The sequence below is a fragment of the Chiroxiphia lanceolata genome, chromosome 3 (assembly GCF_009829145.1).
Source record: "Chiroxiphia lanceolata isolate bChiLan1 chromosome 3, bChiLan1.pri, whole genome shotgun sequence".
NCBI lineage: Eukaryota > Metazoa > Chordata > Aves > Passeriformes > Pipridae > Chiroxiphia > Chiroxiphia lanceolata.
The window spans coordinates 22,825,983-22,852,363 of record NC_045639.1 but is presented as its reverse complement, the minus strand read 5'-3'; the positions used below and the strand labels follow the sequence as shown (position 1 = coordinate 22,852,363).

At 39.0% G+C, this 26,381-nt stretch overlaps 1 protein-coding gene across 2 annotated transcripts; it reads right to left on the bottom strand.

The window, feature by feature from the left end:
* Positions 1-504: 504 nt before the first annotated feature.
* On the bottom strand, positions 505-26,310 carry INTS7 (integrator complex subunit 7). 2 transcript variants are annotated; one of them, XM_032682820.1, is made up of 20 exons: positions 26,200-26,310; positions 25,936-26,065; positions 25,002-25,148; positions 22,024-22,161; positions 21,497-21,543; positions 20,802-21,001; positions 19,289-19,411; positions 16,718-16,835; positions 15,649-15,783; positions 14,980-15,077; positions 14,096-14,335; positions 13,271-13,408; positions 12,350-12,556; positions 8,602-8,796; positions 7,705-7,808; positions 7,243-7,311; positions 6,038-6,170; positions 4,687-4,785; positions 3,713-3,898; positions 505-2,771 (listed from the first exon to the last, which is right to left on the bottom strand). In XM_032682820.1, exons 1-20 carry the CDS (start codon positions 26,288-26,290, stop codon positions 2,484-2,486), a joined length of 2,886 nt encoding a protein of 961 aa, XP_032538711.1. In that variant the 5' UTR covers positions 26,291-26,310; the 3' UTR covers positions 505-2,483. The 2 variants fall into 2 exon arrangements, with proteins under 2 accessions (XP_032538711.1, XP_032538712.1); XM_032682821.1 differs by lacking the exons at positions 25,936-26,065; positions 26,200-26,310 and adding an exon at positions 23,545-23,680 and having other exon boundaries at positions 25,002-25,113.
* Between the last annotated feature and the right edge of the window lie 71 nt (positions 26,311-26,381).

Here is a 26,381-nt window from a genome sequence, read left to right as displayed (position 1 = left end):
TGCACAGGACCATCCCCAAAAGTCACATCATGTGCCTGACAGTATTGTCCAAACACTTCTTAAGCTCTGTCAGGCTTGGTGCTGTGACCACTTCCCTGGGGAGTCTGTTCCAGCATCCAACCACCCTCTGAGGGAAGAACCTTTTTCTAATATCCAACCTAAACCTCTCCTGATACAACTTCAGGCCATTCCCTCGGGTCCTGTCACTGGTCACCACAGAGAAGAGATTACAAGGAAGTTGTGACTGCAATGAGGTCTCCCCTCAATCTCCTCCAGGTTGAACAGAACAAATGACCTCAGCTACTCCTTACACGCTTTCCCCTCAAGGTCCTTCACCACCTTCACTGCCCTCCTCCAGACGCTCTCTAATAGCTTAATATCCTTCTTATATTGTGGTGCCCAAATCTGCACACAATATTCAAGATGAGGCCACATCAGTGCAGAGCAGAGTGGGATAATCCCTTCCCTGAACCAGCTGGTGATGCTTTGCCTGATGCCTCCCAGGAACTGGTTGGCCCTCCTGGCTGCCAGGGCACTGCTGACTCATATTCCCCAAGTCCCTTTCCATTCCCTAACCTGTACAAACATCCAGGGTTGCCCCATCGCAGGTGTAGAATCCAGCACTTTTCCTTCTTGAAATTCATACAGTTGGTGACTGCCCAGTCCTCTCATTTGTCGAGGTCTCTCTGCAGGACCTCCCCATCTTTGAGGGAGTCAACAGCTCCTCTGAGTTTTGTGTCATCTGCAAACTTGCTTAGTATCTCCTCCAGTTCTGCACCCAAGTCATTTATGAAGATGTTAGATGTTACATGTACGTATGTGTGCATACACAGGTATATGTATACACACACACACAAAACTACAGGCATAGAACCACAAAAGTGGGGATAGAAACCACCTCTTGAAAGGCTTGAAAGGCAGTGGTAGTTTCTGCTTCCTGCCCAAAATAAAAATCGGATTTAAGAAGGATGCTGGTGAATTTTTCACCAACTTTGTGAGTCTTCTATTTCAACCTTGCATCTCAATTATCTTTTCTAGTTATGATTACAGTCTGACCAAGATATTATGACATCTAGCATGGTCCCTTCCATTTTTATTTTTTTGGTTAGTCTCAAGCCAAGAGGAAGAAAGTTGATTTCTTAGGTAACTACTATGGGAAAACACAGAAAAAAATTCTTCATTCATCTATGCCAAGGAAACCCTAGCTTACAAAATTCATTATTATATTCTCTGAATATAAAGCAGGCAAAATCTCTAAGCTCCAGCCAGCTTCTACAGCGTAATCAATTTGAACAAATAACATATAACAAATTTCTACTGCAATGAGGGAGATCCAACAATTTACTAAGTGAAGTCTATAAGAAGTGCCATCCCTCCTCCTCTTCACTCAAGTGGGTTCTACTTTCCTGCCGATCGAAAAGCAGAGATTATTTACGAGGACCAGGTGAAGGTCATGCTATGTGATCTATTGCCTTTGAGTCTGAAGACAGACAGAGTTTCAACATGAAAACTATGTACAAAGCAGTGTATTTCCAAAATTATTATGAATCAACTTCTAGTATTGGCAAAAATCTCTTTCAAGTCATACTGCAAAAGTAACAATTAAGATTAGCAAATTGGTCAAAGAGTACACAAGATGACAAGGCTTTGGTATAGAAGATTCCTTTTAAAAAACAAAGCAGTTAAAATGAATGACCACTTGCCAGTTAACTTCCCTCTTAAAAGAATACCCCCTCCCCACCAAAACGAAAGGCTTCAGAAATACAGATGCATGAAAATCTAAAAACAATGTAGTAATATTTTCTCTATCATCTCAGAAACAGTCACTGTTCCCACCTGTAAAACTCTGCCTCTTGCAGACCTCTCCAGACAGCAACCCCTCAAGCAGTCTCCTCCCTCTTCAACGACTGGGTATGAGAAGTGAGCTACAAATTTTTTTCTTCCAGATGCATGAATTAAGTAGTGCTGATGAATTGTAATAACACACATACAACAGCCAAATACTGGAAGCTGCTATTAAAATGTCAGAAATAAAAGTCTCTGGATATTCCTGCCTATTCCTTCACATTAAAAGATACAACCTTGGTATTACACTCAGTTCTGTATAACTAGCCAAAGTGTTTACTGATGTTCTGTAAGCCTAACATTAGAACCTATGTACTTCAAAAAATGACAGCACAGAAAGTACACAGTCAAAGAAGCTCTTAAGTGTCCCCTGCTATCATAGTTTGTAGAACCTGCTGGAACAAGTTTGTAAACAGAAGTTAAGAGATCAGGTAGAAGTTCTTATAGTAAGAGCACAACTCCAAATACGAACAGCTGCCTCTGCTGAATCGAGTTCAAATTTACCCCAGATAATTTAAAAAGCAACAAATTGGCATCTGGGGCTTTCTAGGAGAAGGTTACAATTGTAGGTCTTCAAAAAAAAAAAAAAGAAATTCCAAGAAAAACTGCAATACCAGCTGACCAGTCACTTCTGGGGATTAAAACCGTGAGTATGCAGTTCTTTGCTGTTGCTGCTGGGACGGCGGCTGTCCCTGCTGTTGCTGGAGACGGACCTGCTGGGAGTATGGATCCTCAAGAGATTTAACAAAAATAGTTGTTTTAGGCCCAGTTTTCCAGACAATACCATTTGAATCTATTACAGAGGACTCTACTGTGATGTTGTGGGTGCCAAGTATCACAAAGTTTAACAGAAACTGAGTGCTGAAGTAGTCGTTGTGTGGTTCCACCCTCTGCTCCATTTCATTGGTCATGTTGTCAATAGGAATCTGAGAACAGAGATGGAAGGTTAAAATGTCACTTCATATAAACCCGTCAAAAATAAGTTTTCTGCTCTCCATTTGAGGGAAAGAAAGAAAAAAGAGATAAAATTTTGTCCTCAATTTTCCTAGACCACTGGAATGGTGGTGCATGTTTGAGACAGCTTGACACGCTTTTTCATCGATGAGTTTTTACACCGACTCACAGAAGCAAGGTAGCCAACAAGTTTTTCTACCTGAGGTTCTAGTTTTCCACAGAGTAATACAAGTCAAACATTACACACTTCCTAGTTCTGTTTTTCATAAGCAACCAACCTTCCCCTTTCCCCCCCCTCAAAGAACCCCAACCAACCAACCAAACAAAAACCCAAACCCAAAACCCACCAGAACAGGCCTTTCACCAAATGCCACACATCAGCAGAACCTAAACTCCAGGCATGCAATCTTCAATAAAACTGTTGAGTTAAATTTAATATGTATCTCCTCAGATGCCCTTTAATTTGGACAGTCTGTCCTCACGATTTCCATAAACAAAATAAAAGAACCTTAACATGATGACAAATAAGTTCTAGAGACTATGTGGTAGAGAATAGTCTGCTCCTGGTTTTTTTTGTCCTGTGTAGTTCCATATGATATATACTTAGGTTGAGTTTTCCTGATCTCAAGCAGATGCCTAATGACTTGTTCTGAACATCACAAAGCCTCTTTCTTTGGAAGAAAAGTTGTTTTTAAAATGGTATTGGCATATAGCAGATTTGAAAATCCCAGATCCCTTCCAGGCACTATGCCTGGCTCTGGCCAGTGCTCGAATGTCAACTGTCAGGAGTGAAAGAACAACAGAACCACCCATTTGTTTCAACCTGAAAATTCTGCTAACCAGAGTCAAACAAAAGAACAGGAAAATACAGCAAAAGAGCTTCAGACTCCTCCTGGCTCTATTCTATCCATACCTTATAGTCTTGTCCAGATTTGCTCTGCAGCACTGAAGAGACATTTAGACAGACTGACTGGATTTTGCGGAAAAGGCCTGGTTTAGATCCATGCTGAACCACTCCTTCCACCTTTAGGGCCAATTGCTGATTGTTCTGTACTGCTATAGGTTCTGCTGGGTTCCTTGGAGATGGGGATAGAGCAAGCTGAAACACAAGTAAACAGATCAAAATGTAATTATAAGCCTCCAGAAAAGCAAACACGATAGAAGCATGAAACAGGACACCTTCATATAGAAAAATTTCCAAGGAGAGGTTCGTAAGAAAACCAGTAAATGGAAAAACAGAAGTTATCTGAGACCCTTTATTATATTAACTAATAAAAATCATCAGCAATACCAGATATTGTGTTTATATCAGTTTCATTTACTATACTTCCACAAAAGATGTGGAAAAAATCTTCCCCAAAAATAGCCACAAGTAAGTATATTAAGCCGAACAAAGAAGTGAAATGCAATAAGAATAAATATAAAAAACCTTAAGGTTTTCATTTTTCCCCCCAAAAAATGAGCACTTAAGTAAAACAGAAAAATATGCCCATAGTCATATATAGTCATTCTTAGTCAGTCAGTTGATACATATCACAATTTTCTTCAAGATAGTAAACCTTGCTTTTTAAAGGAAAAGCTGCCTTCCTGGGACCAGAACATTATTTAGCTTTGCAGACTCAGAATCAAGAAAAATTCCAGCAACATTTTGCCTTTAAAGCTTTGCAACCAAAGAACTGAATCCTACTTGCTGAAGTCCCAGCCTAGTGGTTCTCAATGACCATACATGATAGTATTCAATTTATTCCTAAGAGATAAACCCAAATGCTATTTGCAGTTAAGTATCTTCACTAAAAATACTGAAGCTTTGTGCCTTCAGTAGGGCTTCTCTCATGAAATAAAGATTCTGGAAAGAGAAATTTTAGGCCATGTTTGAACAGTACTTACTTTGATACTTGTAGACTGCAGCTTTTGGAAAAAGTACCTTTGAAATGAAAGGGGTACCTTCAACAAGGCAATGACAGCATTGCACAGACAAGCTGTATGCTGCAAGAAACAGAGCCAGAACAATTGAGAAGAAAATACCATTCACAGTATAGGAAAAAGACACATACTTGAGGTACTGAAACAGCAGTAATTTCCACTAGAAGTCCAGAAATATATTAATACAGTCATAGAATAACAGCCACTATGATGACAGTGATTACATTCAGCCTGTTTACGTTCTGCTTTTTATGAAGAAGGTATTCTGCTCTGGAAACAACAAGGAGGCCAAGAAAAAGAAAAATACAAATCTTTCCAGTCTTAGTGTTAAGAGTCAGCAGAGCAGGATCTGCTTGAAACACTCGTACACAAAATCATCACACACAAACTCCCCTCCAAGCAAACAAGACTGGTATCTATCACAACTTAATACAATAATTAAGTTTTAAGCCTCTTGACCACTCTTTCTTTCCCGGCTGCACTATACCACCCTTCTGGCTCAGATGAAAACAAGCAGTGCTGCTGAAGCCACGCAGCTGCCTTGGTACAGAGCCAGTGACAACTAAGTTTACAGGGTTTACCTTTGCTACCGTTTATGGGACTCATTCTTCAATTCTACTTGGAATTGGTAAGGACTGTTGAATTTAGAAACAAGGCAAACAGAAGTCAGGCATGATAAATAAACTACCCAGTTCCCATTAACATGCACTTCAGCTTTATGATGTTCACTAACAGTAAAAGACAAAACCACAGCAGCCCTGCAAAGGGGCATGTTATCACCTGGCTGTTTGCACTCAGCACACTTTACCTTGTGTCCTCTGATGACCTACACTGATAAGAGAAAGGATACATTCACAAAACACAGCATTAACCACCAACAGCTCTGGGACCAAAGCTAGGCTAGTGCTGGACCCTCCAGCACTGCGTGTGGTAGGGGGAGAATTCCTTCACAACAAGAGCATGAACAGAGAGAATGCGCTTCAGTGTTTGAATGTGAGTGTGGCGAGAGGTCTGACAGAGTTGACAGTACTTTCAGTTATCTTATCAGCATCTGCTATGCTCTAAGTATCAGAATTTTTAAAAGATTATTTTTAATCATACCAGTAAGGTTACAGGTGTCTTATCAAAAACAGTTTTGAAGTATTTTTGAAATAGTGTGTCTTTGTAGAGACCATTTGTGCCAGTTAGAGGTTGTGCTAATTAACTGAGTGTGCTTTTTGGTTTCTTGGCCATATGCCCATAGATATATGGAGTTGCCAGGTTTTTGGCAACCTTTGCCTACAGAATATACATTTAAAATAAAACTGTTACTTGCCAAGTAAGACACAGGAGCATACTTCCTGTTGAGGGATTCCACTTCCTCTAGTACATGATTAAATACAGACATCATTCTTCTTTCATATTCACTTTCAACATGAGCTGTTCCATTCGAGCTATATTCCTGGAAACTAAAAAAATAAAACTTTTTATTGTGTCTAACTTACTTTCCTCATCATAATCTGGAAGGCACACTACCAAACAGACCCAACAAGACCATCCTCTGTTACAACTTGAAATCCATTAAGGGATATCTTTCAAACTGTTTACTCTGTTTCTTTACTATTTTTTCACTGTAAGACTTGCTCTTTACATTTAAACCCTTCTAAACTACAGTTTAGCCACCATTTTCTGTCCCCACCCTCTCTCACTTGAAGCAGTTACAGGTCTAACAGACTCAGCATGCTTACTTCCCCTGGTTTTTATTTAAGCCTGCAGTGTTTATAACATTTTTAAACACAAAGAAAAGCAAGAATGCCAGTCAGAATTAAGACTAAACCTGGAAGTTTATAATCTCACGACTTGAATACAATTCCATCTCCTAGACACCCAGCTTCATATGAGTTTGATTAATACACCTTCTAAGCAATGCTTAATTCATAATGAGTAGTACAGTCACTTAGGCTGCTCACTTTTATTGCTCACTTTGTGATTTACAAAGTCACTAAGAGGTTTTATCCACAGTATTTTCCATTTAATCTCAGCCTGGGAGTTTACAACACTGATTCAATTCATGGGTACTTCAATGTGATTTTCTAGTGGATATAGGTTCACTGTTAGAAAAAGAATCAGAGGTGAGAAATTTGAACTAATTTAGTGCATATATTTTCACAACTGTGAAGGAAGCTAAGGTACACTCACAAGTGCAAGCAACAGGTAGGGGAGCTAACACAGGATGATACAAGATAAAATAGGTGGTTAAAGGAGAGATTAAAAGTCTTTTTTACTTTAATGCAAGACTATATTCAAGACAAGTTCAGTATAGTGTTCTCGAGCAAAATCAGTGCAAAACGCAGAACTCGAAACACAGTCCCCAGCCTGCCAGGTATAGCACAGAAGCAACAGATTCCTTAAGCCTGCCCAAAGTATAATTAGAAGGGTCTACTGAGAAACTTTCCGAACATTCTTTCAATTCCAGCGCTTAAAGCTCCAAGGATTTAGAAATAATCATAAAAGGAGCATGAAGTTAACTATCAAACCTACTTTGCAGATTCTGGATCCAAAATCAGAGCTTCTACTGCATGTGAAATCAAAAGGCAGCTCTGCTGTTGTCTGATATTAATACTAAGGAGTTGAAAGGCTTAAAAAGTTGGCACCTAAAACAAGAAATGCAGTGTATTTAGTGGCACTTTTCCTTGTTTCTCTAGCTTTTGTGAAGTAATCCTACAGTCATTACTTGTTTAGTAAACATGGAGCAAGAACTATGGAATTACCAAGTCTTGTGCTGCTCCAATTTTTGTGTAATAATTTGTTCATGAAGTAATTCCAAACGATAGTGTGGTAATGTTTATTTTCAAATAGGTTTTGAGCAATTGGTACATAATTTTTATGTTATTAAGTGCTTCAAAATGACTTTGTGGCAGTCTACAGAAAAGAGGATTGTTAAGCTTCAGGCTGTCTACATGAGAAGGCAAGTGGACAAATTATAAGATTTTAAAAGGATACAGTTCTACATTCCTTAGAGTTGCAGAGTCTGCATCAAAAGATGACTGATACAGATCTCCATATCGCGTAGCCAAGTTTCGGAATTCCTCCATTGAGTGTTTCATCTACAGAGACAATGTTACTAGTCAAGAACACAAATCAAACAAACAAAACACCACACATTCAGAATACCAGTACACTATAACATACAATACTGAAGGAATAAGGTAACACACTCCACCAAAATATATAAAGTTCTTGCTTCTTCACACAGATGAAAATTACCAAAATGACAGACTGTTATCCACGCATTAAAGCGACATTTCTCCTGTAACAGAACACCAACATACACTCCTTGGGTTAAAAATAAAGCAAAACAAAAGAACTCCAGCAACAACCTCCTCCATTCCCTACTGGTAAATCAAACTGCTTTAGCTTTCAAAGGCTATCCACTGATTCCTTCTTGCAGACTACATGCTTTTTAGAAGCAAACCATCTCGGTGTTTTTCATGGGATCAAAGCAGTTGCCAACACTCACCAATAGGAGTTGCAGTATGATCCTAAGGTATATATATTCTTCTGCAGTGTAATCACAGTACCTGAGGTGTTTTAAGACAAGGTGTGAAAGGCCTTGCTGCAAGTTTGAGCGGCTCACTACATGCCCACCCTTGGAAGCTGTGCATGTGAGTGTATGAGAAAATATGCGCACACACTCAGCTTCAGAGTATGACCTGCTACAGGAAGGTCATATTAACAGGGCAGGCATTTTTACAGCTACAGGTGAAAGCCAAGGCCCACTATTCAGCAAAACACTTCACTGCTACTTTTCATTTCTCCTGAAAAATATGATTGCTGAGAAGCAGAATTGGTACCCGAGTCCTAAACAGAACTGCGCGAGAGTGGAACAAGAACACGTGCCTGGTTAGAGATGCGTCCACACCTCTGGAGATCGTTTCCTGATGTCATAGCAATCGTTGTGGCAATAGCTGGTGGTGGGCTTGTTTTTAGGCTGTTGCAGGTACAAATAAGTTGAGAAAAAGCTTGCAGAAGGTCAATCCTGAGTTTCACAAATCCACACTGAAAGCTCAGAGGATTAAGTGGAGTACTAGCAGCCTGAAACACAGTAATAGCAACGTTGGCAATCTAGGTCAAAAGCAAAAAATGATAAAATAACATTGCAGTGTCACTGAACTGTCTCATCAGACAACTAAAACCTAAAGTTCAAATTCTAAAAGCTTTTTTTAAAACTACATTTAACAGGTTTGCTCAATTTAAATCATACTAAATATAAATGACACAGAAGTTACATAATTCCTAAGTCATATTGCAAGCATCCCACCCTTGTAATAAATGTGACTTAAGCTGTTACAATGCTATTAGGGCACATATTTCCTCTTTTTCCAAGGCCAAGTCATAAGGCTTCAAATGACATTAGCCCAGATAGTCTTTACTGTAAGAGAAAGTACATTGAACTGCATGTCAAACAGAAACACAAGGACTGAAAAAGTGATTCTCTACATCAGCCAGAAGAGAAAGAATTGGCTAAAGTTACCCAGAGCAAGAGGAAGGGTTGATAACCTTTGATTTTTTTTGGACTGTGAAATGGATGGGAACATTATGAAAGCCCTGAACCCTGCATTTGACGATGGCCAAGAGACACGATCCAGGGATAACTAAGGACAGTAAATAACAGAACTCCAGGAGGGTAGACAAGCCACTATTATTTAGAAAATACAGTTCTGTGAAACTTTGCTCCCTAAGAGCTTATATGACTTGTAGAAGCATCTGTGACAGCTTAGGACACCCAGGAGAGGCTAAATTTGAGCACTCAAGGTTTGATACTAGTTAAGCCAAAAATCCACTACTTATTTTTCTTAAACTCTTGGATTTTGAGAAGAATACACTTTTTTCTTTGGGAGGGGGAGGAAAGTCATCTGCAAAACAAAGCACTGGGACTTTCTCTTACTCAGAGAATGAAAGTACGTCAAATTCATGCATATCTTCCCCAGTGCTTCTTATTTCTCAGCATGTCACTTCTCAAAGCAAGAAGTTGTAAGCCATCCCAAAACCTTACTAAGAACCATTTCTTTGCTGGCAGAGAAACAGCTAACTTGTGTCTCACAAAACATCACATCATCTGAGAACGGGTCCACTACTGATTAAAGCGAGGAAACATAGCTGACTGCAGCCACTTTAAACTGTTGAGCTAGATTTCAACTGAAGAAATAAGATTATTTCATCACTTGAGCCACTCAGCCTCTCTTATCTATCACTTTGCTTTCCCTTCTCCAAGGGCACAAAAAAAATTCCTTTTGAATTGAAAACGTTTGGTTTATTCTGCAGGGGTAGTTTCAGAAAACCCTCTGTGGAAGAGGGCCTACTGCACTGTAATCGCTCTACAGAGACTACATGCTTTTAAAGGGAGTAAAGTACCAGTACTTGTATCAGAAAATCCAGACATTTTTAGTAGCACGAATGGGACTTGATTCTTGTAAATGGAAATACAAGCTTGTCTCATTAATACTGCAATTACCTTATCTGCTATTCATATAGCCATGGGCAATAAATGAGTCACAATTCTTTTTTAAAACTGACAGAGTTCTTTAGCTCAGTCAAATTCCTTGAACACCATCACTAGCTATCAACATATTTGGAATTAGTGCCACTTAACCAATGGCTGTACGAATGCTTAGTTCAAGTTTTGTATCTTCTCTAGATTACCAGCAGTGAAAAATAAGCACAAAGTTTCCAATGAGACACATGTTCCATGCCAGAAAGAGCAGGTCCTATTCAAACCTTTTGATAGCTCTACAAGCAAATACACAGCAAGATGGATGAGGACTGAGGTCAATATGCTCCATGACAAGTCCCTGTCCTCCCACATACAACTCTCATCCATAAAGTAATGGGACTACTTTCCCTCAAGCGCACTAAGTCAGATGTAAGAACATTCTGCATGCAGCAATGCAAGACAGTTGTATGTGTATCAAGGAGGAATTGAGAAATTTTCCGACAAGATCAGACACTGTCTGAAAGCTTCATCATTGCAAAACTGCGCTGACTAAACATCTGCAACAGATTTACTGGCACAGTGTTTTCCAGCTACAAAGAGGAACAGCTACACAGGGTTCATCATACACACCACTGGTTTGTGGTACCACTAGTGCTGAGTTGTGCTCTGCACTGAAACAGCAGCACCAGTGAAGCTGAAGTCAGGGGGGAGAGACCGCAAGTCTTCAGCAGCAAGACTATCGTGCACTCTGTGCACTTTGCTCCCCTTTGAGATGCTGAGTTCTACAGATGCAAACAGCGAGTGGCTCCTTTTACAGCTGATACACTCAAGCAGGTTGGGAAATTGTCCAGAATGATGCAACAAGTCAGCAACAACCAGCAATAACCCCAAATTTTCTCTCCTCTAACCCTACAAAATCTGTACTTTCTCCTCTGGACCACAACCACTCAAAAGGAAGGTACTGCACCCAGAAAAGCACTATGTGCAGCATGCAGGAAGTGAAGTCAGAAGAGACGAAGACAGGAACCCTTCAACAGAGAAACAGTCTCAAACTCTAGGGAAAGGGTAATTAAATTCCTGAATCACAGAATGACTTATTTAAGCAAGTTATTTTCCTGCCTGTATTAAATATTTACATCTAATTAGATGAGGTCCTCCCCTCAATGTCTTCTCCATGTTAGAGAAATCTTGAAATGCTGAATTAAAAGCCTTATTCACTCAGCCAACAGTTAAAGACAGACACTTCAGGAATAATGGGTCTTTCAGAGGATAACAGTGTAAAATTTATGTCCTTTCTGCTTATTCAGGGACATTTTATTATTAAATAGTAATATCTGAACTTTATTAAACACTTATATGCGAATTGTCATGACCCAGATAGTGCTAGTAACTAAAAAAAGAGAAAAAAGCAGCTTCACTGAAGATACACAAAGAAAGCTGTCTGTAAAGATTTCTTCATGGAAGCTAAAATAAGAAATAAAGCATTGTGTGAAGCTGGATCATCTTTAGTTAAGAAGCAACTTTACAGTAAGAACTGAAGGTCCTTATTCATTAATGCTTTTTTTTGTTTACATTCACAGATGTGGTATTTTTACCACTTCAGAGAAGCAGAAAAGTACTTGTATAAAAGCAGGTACCATCTGAATTCTGCCAATTTGATGAAGTTGAATTGTCTTCCCTCCTCTTTCTAAATCGGTGTTGCCTTCTTGTTAGGATTCCACAAGATCACACTGTCAAACACAAGGTAACATGAACTCAACAGGAGGGGGGAAGACAATTAAATTCTTCTCTATATTTTGAGAAGATAGCAGCCAATTTAGACAAATTCCCAGGTTTGACTATTACAACAGCTTTTATTCAGCCAAGACAAAGAGTAGAAAATTTTAAGTACTGTAACTTTAAACGAGATCTGTCACATATCATGTGATCTGATCAATGCAGGAAATGAGGGGTGGGGGGAAGAAGGAAAAACAAAGTAAAATCTAGCTAATCACACTTGGCTGAGCTACAGGATCTTTTCTCTGAAGATGCAGCGTTACTTCTCTGCAGTCATCTCAAAAAGAGTCTGGCAGATGCTATACATCTTTTAAAACTTTTCAGAGATTTAAGAACAGAAACCAAACACATGCTGCAGTACAGTAGATGTGTGCTGACCGTCAGTGATGCTATTCCTTTGTGATAGGACTTTAAAGCTTCAGCAATGCAAGAAAGTGCTGAGCTGTAGTTGTCTTCCTGCAAACCTGTCAAACACTGTTCTGCATGGGAGAACTCCTTCAAGCTGTTCAGCCAGAAGTAGAAGTGTTCTGAAGCTACTTGAGTCAGCAGGCTTTGATACAGTTCTCTGGCCATGTCATGGTTGCCCTGTAATGAGAAGAATGTTTCTAAATGGGGATGTGAAAGAAGGCTGTGGATTTCTACAAAACAAATACAAGTAACAAAACTGAACATCTCCAGAACTACTCCTAGCTTAAAAAGAGGATAGTGAAAGTTTTTTCGAACCTTTGATTGTGACAATCCTAATAAATAAAAGCACAAATCTTATTTTATGGAAATATCAGCCTGTATATACTAGCTATTTACACAAGATAATTCAATAAGATGAGAAACAAACATTGAAATTTACTTTCACCTCAGCATCTCATACTAGGTTCTGTGTAATTCTAATCCCAGCTGCGAATTTACTGAAGGGAAAAGGGAAACAGGATCTTTTTCTTCCTTTCTTCACATTGAAGAAAGAAGCACACATCAGGATGACCTGTATCACCTTCTAAAGAACAGTTAGACAATACAGACTAGGTATGTGCTCAAGAAAGTGCCAGGCCATTACTTACTTCCTTCTCAAATACTTCAAACACACAAGTGAAAAACCATTCTGATTGGATCAGTGTCCTAAATGGCATATTTCTGAATCAGCTTTCCAGGGAATTAAAAGAGAAAGCGATTTCTACTCCCCACCCCCATTCATTTCCTCCTCCCAAGTCCTACCATTTTCCTTACTTTCTCATCCAACTCAAAGAAATCACTAGCATCCCTCCAACCACAACAAACCATTTTCCTCCAGATATTTTCACTTACCATTCTGGAAGCCTGCCTGGCTATCCTGTAGGCTGTCCATCCATTGGAGGCATTCTCAAGCTGCTGTTTGATAACAGTTTTGATTTCTGTGGACAAAGCTTTCTGACTGGATACAAATATCACTGTGGCAAGAGAAACCTAATAGGGAGTGGTGGAGTGAGGGAGAAAGTTATATTTCAGTAACTAAAGAAAAGAAGAAAAAAGCCAATTCTGTTTTATTTTGGACTCAAAACTACATTGAAGATTACATATAAATTTTAACTGCAAAACTTTTCTGAGTCATATCTTTTAAGTAGTTACAGCCATCCCAGTATTTCTTGTAGATCAAAGTAACTTTCATTTAAAGAATCTTTACTCTCCCTTTTAACTGAGATATTTCAAATGCTCCAAGTAAATTAACAGAAAGCTTGTAATTTCTTTTTTAAAATTCAAATTCTTTTCCAAATAGATGTGATGAAAGCATTTTTCTCTCTTACAATATATTAAGTTATTTTGCATCAGAGCACCATATATAAATGGAGCTAACTGCCATTTTGCCTATAACCATTACTTTAGAGATAGCCCAATAATTTCAATAGCCAGGTTTGTCTAAGCAGTGCCACCTGCTGGAAAATCTAATGGAACACACTCCTTAGTTCAGCTCCATCTAGGAAATATTTTTACACTAAACACTGACGTATGCAGTCAAAAGTTAAAACAAAACTGAAAATAGTGGCTATAGATTGGCACATCAACCTGAACATAACAAATGTTTTAGCTGCCTTTTTAAATACAATTCATCTGCAGTTGTTTATACAGACATTTATCTATCAAGGGAGGCCTTACCAAAAGTTCCTGTTTCTTATCTGTGGCAGATTGTCCAATTAATTTATAGAGGTCCATTAGGTCTCCTAGGATCCCATCTGCTAGGACAGGCAGCTGCATGGCAATAGCTGCTAAACAGTGGCACATGAGAATCCTGGCATTGTCCTGGGCACTCTGCAGCTGTGTCAGCAGGGATTCAACCACTGACTGGCTCAGGTGAGGACGGCACTTGACCAGCTTCACCATACACGTTAACGTGATCTGCAATTCACACATTCAACAGGTACAATAAACATGATGTCTACTCAAAAATAAAAAAGCTAGGCACACTTACTTATCTGCAACTATGACTGCAGAAATATAGATCTGGCATTTTCAAAACCATGTACTCTACAAAAGATAAGATTTTTCTAAGAGCCCAAGCCTTTGTCCCTGAGCTTACAGCACAAAAACACATCACAAATTCAATAAATGCAGTCTTTGTCAGACCACCAGCCTTTACAGGTAAATAACTAGAAAAACTACTGACAGCAGTTTCTGAAGTGGGAAAATAAAAATAATAAAAGCCTTGTGATCATGTACATTGCATCTCCATCCCCATAAAGCAAGTTCTCTCCAAGATCTTTTTGTCCTCCAGAGACACCTCCATCCAGTGTTCATGTTTAATTACAGCTGTTCCTCTGAGAACAATTCACTTACTCTAGAGCTGAGAGATGGTGCACTATAGCTGTGCTCAGTTTCTCTAGAGCTCTGGACTCTGATTATGGGCAAACCAGAAAAATCTTCATTTCCCTCCAGTTTGTTATGCTTCCACCAGAAAAGATCTGGTGCACATCAGCTTCTCTGTTACACAAGATGTTACTGTAGCTTACAGCTGTGCTAGGGGAAGATAACAGTAATGTCACCTTTAAGGTTGCTTGAGCTCCTGGACTGTCATCTTGACTACAAAGAACAAGAAGAGCTTCTAAGCCAAAAACTGCATCTTGCTCCAAAGGCAGAAGATCTACAAAAAGAAAAGGAGAGTTATCTTGTTGTCTGTTCTGTTTTCTTACCACAGTCAGTGTAACGCTTGCAGTGCTGTTGCAGTTATGACAGATAAATATCTCCCTAATACTTGGGCCTTACCTTACTTTAGAAACAAATCTGCCATTCCATGTCTCAGGTAACTATTGAGCAGTCACAGCAACTGTGATATTTGTAAAGCATGCATAAACCTATGGACTAAGGCTTCTAAATGCTCTGTTATTCTTTTGCAACAAATTTTGGGCAAAGTGTTTTCATAGGTTGACAAACAATTCACTGGTCTTACAGCAAAAGGGAAAACAAGCATTTATTTAGCACCAGTTCTACTATGCCCAGTATTTTTTTCTTAATTAGACAAAGATGGAATCTTCCAATCATTCATAACACCATACAGAGTATTTTCTACTAGATTATAGTCCCCATTCTCCCTAACCAGCATGAAGGATCAAACAGATTGACAGACAGGTTCACAGACAGGACCAGTTAATACGTGTTAAGTGCATAAGCATGATTGTAAACAGACCCACTTCATTGTCCTTGCTTTCACCTACCTTTTTCCTGACAAGAGGCTGATATATTAGTCAGAATTCTCACACCATGAGCTGCAATGCCACGGTTAGTATGGTAACAGCACTCCTGTGCTAGTTTTACTAAATCAAATGATCTTGCAGTTGTAGCTGCTGTTCCTAAACAAAGACAAGGCAAACAGAACACAAAACTGCACAGTCCATAAACATACCACAGATCTTTAAGTACATTTCTACAAAACAACTATATTGACTACAGATTTTTTTGTTATGTTTAAATGATAGGATGAAAGTACACTACACCAGTTAGACACGCATAAGAAAGAACATTTGGGTCTAAAGGCTGATGTTTCAGGACTCAGAGAAATTTTCAGGACTCAGAGAAAATATTATGCCTGATTAAAAAAGCTGGTGAGCATATTAATTATTCAGACATGCCAGAATGACTGAAGAGAATGTATTATTTTTTTTTCCCATTTCTGCAGTTGATGTAGTTGGGCTCATAATACTCATTAGGGCTGTCTGGCTTTTAGGAAGAAAAAAGAAAATAGCATGATGATAATTCTAAGAACAAGATACCTTGAATCACTTTTAAATGTCTACTCTATTTCTCCAGAATATTGTCACAAGGCAGAAAGGTTCACCTGATATTGCTGCAGGTCATTGCCACAAGGGTGGCATAGCTTCACTGCACCTGGATAACATGCCAGCCCACTCTCACACCATGAAGCCTCCCTGCTACTCAAGAACTGTGCAAATCTATGGTTTCAAAGCACCTCAAGCAGAATGCAGGTCAGCCATTTGAGAGGCAACACACTGATTGTAAAATGAAGAAATGTTGAAGACTCAAAGGTAAAAACCCATTTCATATACTATAGGACCCAGAAAACAGAACAAGATCTGAGACCATGATTATTCAAGGGTATACAGCATCCTATTTTAAGTTTACATGTGATTAACACAGTCTGACTCTCAGCTAGTGTTCTGAAGTTCAAAAATAGTTTAAGAATATGCTACGGAGTGTTTAGATGCAACTGATCATCAGTAGAAAACCAACCTACTAGAAATGCCAAAGATAACTATCTTTTCTTACCTGGAGCACTGCTGAAGTATTGTTTAATGGCAATGGTCCCAGATAATGTGGAAAGAACAGACAACATGCCCATTTTCAAGCTGTCATAAGGAGTGTGAAGAGCAGATTCACAAAGTGCCTAAAGATCAGCAGGAAAAAAGATACAGAGATAAGAAGTCCCATAAGCAACCTGTATTAAAAATGTAGTTCCACTTCTCTGAAAAGTTTTGAGAGTCAAAATTTTCCTACAGAAAATACTATACTAAAATCAAGCAACTCTTCTAAAAGATTGAGGATCTGGCTTGCAGAAAAGTGACAATGGGTCTTTCTTATATGCTATGAAACATCAATTATAAGTCACTTATTAATTAAAAATCAGTGGCAAATATATTATCAGGTCTCATTGATCAAATACTACACAAGATTTTAAGACAGTTTCTCCAGTCTTAGAAGCATATTGATTATTCTGCCTTGTACCAATCTGCAGGGTTTTATGTAAACACACACCTTTGAAAAGCAAAGTTTCAAAAATCATTTCCTTTACCTGTACTGGTGTCCAGCAGAATACAGTTTAAGTTCCTTGATAAAAATACTAAAGTGTATTTTATTTTTAATTCATTTATAGTAGAATGTGCCATCATACTTTTGTGCCTTGCTTTTTTAGTCAACAGAGGGACAGTAATATGAGATACAAATGGAAAATACAAGTATATTCTGCCTCAGAGAGCGTCAAAGCTGAATGATAGTATCCAGTAACTGAATAAAGAAAAACAACACCACAGAATTAGTTTCACAGAACAAAAAAAACCCCAGTGGTGTTCTTATCAGGCATATGTATGGTGTAAGGTTAAATTCTAAATACATCTGGAATTTGCACCAATTAGTACTTTGTTAATCCATTGAACAGTATGGCATCAACAGACAGAGGAAGAGACAATGATTACGGTTGAAAATGAGTCTCAATGTCTCCGAGACACTGATGTTTTACTCCAGTGCTATCAGATTCCCTCTCGGAACTTTGAAGCATGCCAGGAGCACAGAAGAATTAGCAGGATGGAGCACAGACTGCTGGTTACCTCTGCAGTCAGAAGGACTGCTCCAGACATCAACAGCAGCAGCTTCTAAAGCTGATGTCTACAATTAGCGAAGTCTCCACAACTCAAAGACCAAGCTTCCCATCTGACAGACTCAAAATGCTGAAGAAACTAACTAACTTTTCTTGGTAAAAAGGTACAAGAAGCAGGTCTTGCCACAAGAAAAGGAGGGTTTGTTCCAGTCTCTGTTTTATAAACATTACTAAGTCATTTAAATATATAGAGAACAAATTTCCCAACTCCAAACGTTGACTTTATACTTCAGAAGGCAGAAAAATTCTCATTATTTCTGCATGCCATTCAGCAAGCAGATAATTCAGACAATTAGTCTTGTTTTAACCCAGCCACTGGTTTAGTTCTGACATCAATGGAACTTGTCCCTGTGCATTTCAAACATTGGGACATCTACTCTAAGACACTATGTGACAACAAAAGCCGTGTTATCCATGTCTACTCCTGACCAGACATAAGGGTATAGAGTAGCATTTTGACTGCAAAGAATCCATAAAACAATCCATAAAACAATTCCTTAAAAATACCTTTCTGGTATTAATACATTGTGAAGAACAAAACAGTTCACTTAAACAAAAACCTCTGCACGCTCCAAATCATCATCTCTAAGAATCAAGGGCAAAGCAGAACATGCTTTATTTCTCACATGATTGTTAACAAAAACCCACACAGTTTTTCCTCCCAGCTGCCTTATGCTCCAACAACATAGAACAAAAGTAGCTTCCAAGGGTAGCAAAAGCAAAGAAAAATGACCCAGAAAAAAAGTAGAGCTGTAACCCTCTGCCATTAAGTTCTTGAAATATTTACTTTTCCATTAATCTAACCTGAAGTTATTTTCTATAGTCATTTCTACCAGAAAAAGAGAAAGACAAGGAGAAAAAAAATATTCACATGCAACTGTGACTGAAAGAAGGCAGTGATGGTATCTACAATATAACAATAGTTTCCCCAAATAGCACAGGTGCACTATAAACACCGTCTAGGGTCTCTTTCGTACTATGGGAGTCACAAGGCTACTATTGAAAATAAGCCATTAATCCTAGGAAAGTAAGTCAAAATGACACTTGTCCTTGCAAGTATACCTTGCTGGATGACAGGCTTTGACAAATCCCAGAGACTCTGTGTTACACCAAAGCATTAATATGTACTCTATGTATTTTAAGATTAATATAAACATTCAGCTCTCGTGTCTATTACCTCAGATCAGTTTGTCAGATGGAAAAGTTATTTCCTTACTGTAAAATGGCCTACTACATTACACATGCCTTTCCTCATCTTTAATACTTCAATTTTGATCCTTATGTGTCAACTTGTCCAATAAAGATATTCTACGAACTGCTCATTAATACTTGGCTACTCTGCTTGGCACCTAACTTAAGGGTATGGAGATGCATGTTCCTCCTTCCTTTACCTCCCAAATTGTTCTTCTAGAAAGAACCCTAATTGGAAAGTTTCATAATTAACTTTAGCTTAAAAATGTACAAACCTGAATATTTTCTCTGCTCCATGTATGTGGTGTCTTGTTGGCCAGCAACTTCAAATCCTGGATCGCAAGCCTCTTCACAGCCTTCCTGGGGTCATTTTTCAAGTACTGCAACAAAAGTTGGATCTACAACGAAATAAATTCATTGTTTAAGAGATATGCTACTAGAAGGAAGTCTTTCCAAAAGCACTCTTGAAGAAATATTGAGCATACTCAACCAAAATTAACTTGCCCTATCTGTTTGATTGCTTGCCACGTGGCTGTGAAGCCACTGCAAGTTAAAACAGTCTGGCATTTTTTACCGTCCAGCTCTCTTGGTTCACGTACCCTTCTCTACATAACCCTGCGTACCTGAGAAGCCTCAAGATATGTTTCAATGCTCAGAAATACCACAAAACATCCCTGAGAAACTCAGTAAACACCTTATACTGTTGTAATTATGCTGCTAACCAGTATTCTGGGCATTTGATGCTAATTTGGGCATCTGTGTGATCTGCACTTAACAGATAGCAAGACAGACATACCTCGTATGTCAGCAGTTGCAAAAACAACCCCCAAACCCCCAACCAAACAAAAACAACCCCTACCCACACCTTCTGAAGCATTTAGCTCAATTTAAGCAACACTTGCCTGCATGTTCTTTATTGTGACCATTGACTGCAAATTTACAACCATGGAAAGTCAGGACATGAAAAAGCATGAACCTCCCCATCATGACTACATCAGTTTTAAGCAGTATTGGCTGCTGTTGTGCTGCAGAAATACAGCCTAAATCTCCATGCTTACTGCCATTTAAAAGAAAAAAAAAAAGTAGCACATTAAGTGTTCCAATGCTGTTTCAGTAGACTGAGATTTGGTACTATCAAAAGCATCCTCTGAAATACAGAAATGAGCCATACCAAAAGTTTCAGACAGATCAATGCTATTAGTCTAACAGTAACAGGCACTAGCTTTCCACAGCTGTACAGGACTGAAATAAACAAATAGACTTTCATGACTACAAGGATTAGTGAGATGAGTCTCAAGTGTCACTGTGTTCAGATCTGCTATATAAATCACATCCACAAAGCTCATTACCAGAGCATAAAAGCATTGTACTTTTCCATCACTGCTTTCCCATTACTTGGTGTATAGCCCTAAATTTAAGCAACAGATTCAAATTCTCGAAGTTCTTCAAGAAATACATTTTAAACACATTCTGTGCTATTGAAATATTCATTTGCTTGCATGAAAGAAAGACAAAAGGCACCCCCACAACACAAGACAATATACAGCAGTGAAAAGTGAAGCCTGGTTTCTACAGGCACAATGAAATGTTTTCAGAAAGTCAGGGTGTTTGCTTTTCTGAATGCTGATAGATCCTAGCTGATTTCAATCTCAGTTGATTTAAAGAAAGACAGGTTATGATCTGTAAAAAAGGGTTAATGTGTTTGATGGGGTTGTCTGGAAACAGAACCATCTAGAATTTGAATTTTTTTCAAATGAACTTAGTACTTACTGCATTAGGAAGAATTACCTGCTTAGGAATGTCAACCAAAGAAGAAGCAGCAAGCAGAGTAAAGGTGTGCAGAGTAACAATGACCATCTTGGTAGAGGGGTAGGATGTCACCAGCTGCTGGAGCAGCTGCCGGGAGCTGGAGGCCAAGCTGGCATCATGATGCATGTGCTGCAGAATAGGGATCAACTTCAACTTCAAATCCACGGGTGTGGCCAAACCTGCAACAAGGAAAAGAAACAGGCAGAGTGTCAGTCCTTGTACTGAGGGACACAGCATGTCTACATTGCTATCACTGCTGAATGCAGACTGGGCAGACACATGCATTGGCTTCAAATAGCTCATCTCCGGGGCAGGTGTGTAACAACAGCAGTATCAAGCACTTTCATGGCTGTTTGAGAAAGCTGCTCCTTGACTCAGTGCAGGTAGCACACATATTAACTCATCTGAAGCAACCTGTGAGAGTCTATGTAAGTTTATTCACCTACTGTAGATAAGCTTTTATTCTGTACCAAACAGGTGCTTTGAGAACTTAGATTTTAAGAGGACGCAAGAGCCAGACATTATATTACTGGTTAGCTAATTTAATTTAAAAATTGGACTTATCTGAGTACAAGGGCAACAGCATTCTGGTATCTAATATGTAAATATGAATAATAAAGAATTTTCAGAGAAATTAAAGCTTTTCCCTTTTATCATTCAATATACACATGTACCTTGAATCATCTCACTGATTTTATTACATATTCCGACAGCAAAATCCCTGTAGAGAAAAGAAAGTACCAGGTGAAATGAAAAATAAAAAATTAAGTAATGAAAATTTTAAAAATTAGATTTAAAAATCAAATGAACTACTAAATATTGTGTTTTAACAATGAAAACCTTCCCCAAAAAGTGCCTGCCAAGACCTAAGTCTTTTCAGAAACTCGGCACAAGGGTATGATCAAATGATAAAATGGAAGTTTTCAAAAAAATGTGTCAAAATGACAAGCAGTACTACATTTTGGTCCCTAATATAATTTCTGTAAAATAATCCTTGATTAAAGCTGCTATTCCAGTTTGAATTCTCATATTTATGAGTTTTCCATTTTTGAAAAAAACTAATGTTAAACTTGTATTCAGGTTTCTCTACAATACTATTATTGCACAAAATTAAATGATTTGCTATAAAAGACATTGTTATCACTAGAGAAGGAAATAGTAAAGTTTGTGAATGAGTTCATGAAATTAAAAAAAATCTTACTTAGACTGTGCAGAAAAGTTGGCAGCAGCAAATATAGCAGCTTCCACTTCCACATTATCATGGGAATCCAAACTCTGACGAATACTGTGATGTGCATTCTTCCTTTCTGGAATAATAGATGCCATGCTGCCCAACATCCTACAGAAATAAATCACAGAAAAACCAGGAAGAACGATGTTCAAGAAGAAAAGTAAGATGAAACCAAATAGAAATGTAAAATGACTGCTAAAATACTATTTTTTCTATAAGTACGTGTGCTCTTCCACATCTATTACAGAAACAAGCAAACGCTAAAAGTAGGCATATAATTAAATGGTAACAAATTTTGTCATGAGGGTTATGTCAGTGGTTTGACAAAAACTTAATTACATTATGATACCTCTTATCTTGAAATTGTACAGTGAGAAACTTACCAAAAACTCTTTTAAAATTAAGAGTGCACTATGGCACCAGGAATAAGCATTTTTGAGATGCTTTTACATTCAAGCTCTGATATTAATACAACAGATTTAATGCTAAAATGTACTGATGGCTATTTTCAGAAACACATGAAGAACATCATGAGATATAAATTCAAAAATGTGGTAGTCTAGGGCGATATAAAAACACATTTAGAGAATTACTAATTTAATTTCTACTTTTTTCTATCCCTCTTCCTAATTAAGACTGCAGAAGTACAGAAGTAAATGTCTGAACAGTCATAAATTTTAACCACATGCTATGAAAGAGAAGTTTCCACAGTAGTTACTATGATCAAGTAATCAAATATCTGACTTTCATAATTTGTTTCTAAGATCTTTCACTGATGTGGGATAAGGTTATTAGTAGGAATAGTGCAATACCTTTTGTGTAACTGCTAACAAAGCTGCAAGTCAATTTATACTTTGTTATGAAAAGATACCCTTCAGACATATTTAGCATAATCCAGTTAAAAGAAAAAGGAATGCAGGATGGTAACACTGATGGTAATTTTAGCAAGAGTTCTGTGCAAGTATTTACACACACTTATCTAGCAATAAAATTCCACAAAGTTTTGGTTTAGCAGATCTTTCTTTCTACATGTTCTTTCTTACTGACACTATTCAAGGAGGACAAAAACAAATCAACAGAAGATTTTAATCTGAAACTGCTGAACCAACAGCCATTTTAACGTTTCCCTTGATGCATCCTGTGAATTTATTGGTAATTTAAGTATTTTTTCAAACAGACTGGATTCCTGGGACTTCTATCAGTCTGCTAACTCTCAATGCCAGCCAACAACTGCAAGCGTATGTTAGAATACTATAGTGGAACTACAAGAAAACATGTAGTCCCATTGTATTTAACGATTTCTGAGACCAGAGCATGAAAGCACAATCTCAAATGAAATATCAACAGAAAAAAGAAGTGGACACATGAGCTAATCAATCAAACCCATTAATGCCTCCCATCTTTCAACAGTGAAATCAGTAACAGTTCTAAATGGAGAGAAAAAAAGAATATAAAGGGAAAAAGAAAAGTGCTCTTCACATTGACATTCACCTGCACAGGGGTTGGAAGATGCATGGAAGATGCACTTAAGACGATGATGTTGGACAGTGCTGGAGACACAGACACCAAAGCAGCAAGACAATGACATTAAAGACAGGTTTATTTTATTTGTTTTCCCATTTGATTCCTAGGAAGTCCAAAGCAATCAACAATACAACAGCACTTCCTTAGAAATTATTGATCAGACCAACAAGCAGTAAACTTCTAGGACAACGATGAACGAAAAACAGGTGCAAGTATAACAAGGTTCACATAAGCTTTGGTTACTAGTTAACAAAAATTATTTTGACATGCAAGGAAGCACTTTCCTTTTGGTCCTGGTCTAAATATATCATAGGTAATGTATGATATATTGCATATGGCTACTGTCTGGGTTATGCATACAACAAGGTTCAGTTTTCTTCCTGTGAGCACACAAAATTTCAACACTGCAAATTCTGTTTTACCTGAAGCCATCCACAAAATTCTCACCATCGTACATGATTAATAACTTTGTTCTTCTGATCACAGATCTATATCATTCACCCCCTTTAAAGACAGATGTCTTTGCTTTTAACTCCATGAGCAATGTATAAAAAGCCTTCTATATTTCATTCATAGAATCATAGAACAGTTTGGTTTGGAAGGGACCTTAAAGATCATCTGGTTCCAGTGCACCTGACATGGGCAGGAACACCTGCCACTAGACCAGCTTGCTCAAAGCCCCATCCAACCTCGCCCTGAACACTTCCAGGGATGGGGCATCCACAGCTTCTCTGGGTAACCTGTTTCAGTGTCTCACCACCCTCCCAGAAAAGAATTTGTTCCTAATATCTAACATAAATCTATTCTTTCAGTTTAAAGCCATTCCTCCTTGTTCTATCACTATGTAGACGCCCTTGTGAAAGGTCCCTCACCATCTGTCTTGTAGTTTCCCTTCAGATACCATAAGGCTGCAAATACGTCATTCCAAATCCGCCTCTTCTCCAGGCTGAACAACCCCAATTCTCTCACCCTTTCCTCATAGGAGAGGTGCTCCATCCCTCTAATCATCTCAGTGGCCTCCTCTGGACTTTCTCCAACAGGTCAATGTCCTTCCTGAGCTGGAGAACCCAGAGCTGGACGCAGTGCAGTGCTCAAAGTGAAGTGTCACCAGAGCAGAGTAGAGGAGCAGCATTCCCTCCCTGAACCTGCTGGCCAGGCTACTTTGGATGCAGCCCAGGACACAACTGGCTTTCTGGGCTGTCAGTGCACACTGCCAGGTCATGTCCAGCCTCTCATCCACCGGCACACCCAAGTCCTTCTCGGCAGGGCTGCTCTCACCCCCTTCACCCCTCAGCCTGTGTTGATACCGGGGGTTGCCCCGACTCAGGTGCAGCACCTTGCACTTGGCCTTGTTGTTCCAGTCGAGCACAATGATAATTAGCTACAGATATGAAGTAAATTAGGATCATTTATGTAATACATACCGGAGTGTAATAGCCCGAGCAACTGGATCATTGCTATGAATTACTGAGAAAACTCTTTTGACAAATTCATCCACATTTAGGATCTTCTCCAAGTGCTTCTCACTCTGCTGAGTAACTTTCAGCACACACAACCTCAGGAAGTTGTTCCTATTAGAAAATAAACACGTTTCTTTGTCAGGCTATTTTATAACAAAAATTCAAGGACTTGAAACACAAAACTATTTTAAAACAACTTCTGAAAGAAAATTAAAACAAGGAAATGTCTACGCCTCAGAAATGTTTGAGTAGACTGATGTAATACAAAAGAGACTATTAGTACCCTAGTGTTTTATTTTCTAGTTCTGGTAGTGTCAGATTTAGGCCCAATTCCAGGGAAATGAACCAGCTGGCACCAGTGAGGAGGAGTGTAAGCAAATGCCTGTCTTGTGGACACTTAGGGATCTAATTCTTCTAGAAAAACACATCCAAGACTAAGGCAAGAGAACTTAATTGCCACTGTCGGGTGTGAGTGAATTTCTTTCCCTTCTTGGAGACAGCAGTGAAGATTCCACATCAACATTTAACTTTGTAACTTATTCCAAATTAGCTCCAATTCCATTAGATACATCACTTAGACAGCAGGCACTTGGAAAAGCTATACTTTGAGCTTTGTTATTAACATTGCGTGACTTAGAGACAAAATTTGCACACATGATCATTCATCTTTTTATGAATTACAAATCTGAATGTGCCTGTGAAGCAGATCTTACACCAGTGAACTTAGTCAGGAAGGGAATCAGGACAGATGAAAAGGAACTCTGTCATTGACTACTCACAGCCACTTAAGCCCACGAAAGATGGGGAAAGCAAACTTCAATCGAGCACAATCTGTCCCCAAAAGCGAGTCCTACCGAACGGAAATTTGAATGGAGAGAAACTCACCGATGGCACTTACCCCACTCTGAAGACATCAGCCAGCTTTAGGAACGCCGAATTGATGAGAATAGGGAAGGGATATTTCTGGAAGAGCCTGGGAAAACGAACGACGGCTTCGCACTGCTCCCCCAGTTTCCCAGACCTGAGGCCTAAGCGAGAAAACAGGAATTACCGCAGACATCTCCAGACCCATATCCTCCCTCCGCCCTCGCTGTGGATAAAGCGGCACAGCGCCAAGCTCCCACCCCGGTCCTGCGACAACCCCGAGCCCGCGCGGCCTCACCTTTGTCCAGCTCCATCAGTGCGGAGTTGGCGTCCAGCTCCTGCTCTCCATAGCCCGCGTCGGCCAGGAACGACTTGGCGCTGGACGCCATTCCTGCCCCTCGCCGCCGGCCCCGCGCAAGCGCACTCGCACTCCCGCCGCCGCTCCATTCCCGCGCAGGCGCGTGCCGGCCCCACCCACTG

Coding starts and splice junctions, on each gene's coding strand:
- INTS7 (XM_032682820.1), bottom strand. CDS start 26,290: ATGGCGTCCAGCGCCAAGTCGTTCCTGGCCGACGCGGGCTATGGAGAG. Junction 22,162..25,001: donor GCTCGGGCTATTACACTCCG/GTATGTATTACA, acceptor TTATTTCTGTAG/GATGTTGGGCAGCATGGCAT. Junction 3,899..4,686: donor TGCAGTCTACAAGTATCAAA/GTAAGTACTGTT, acceptor CTTGTGTTTCAG/CTTGCTCTATCCCCATCTCC.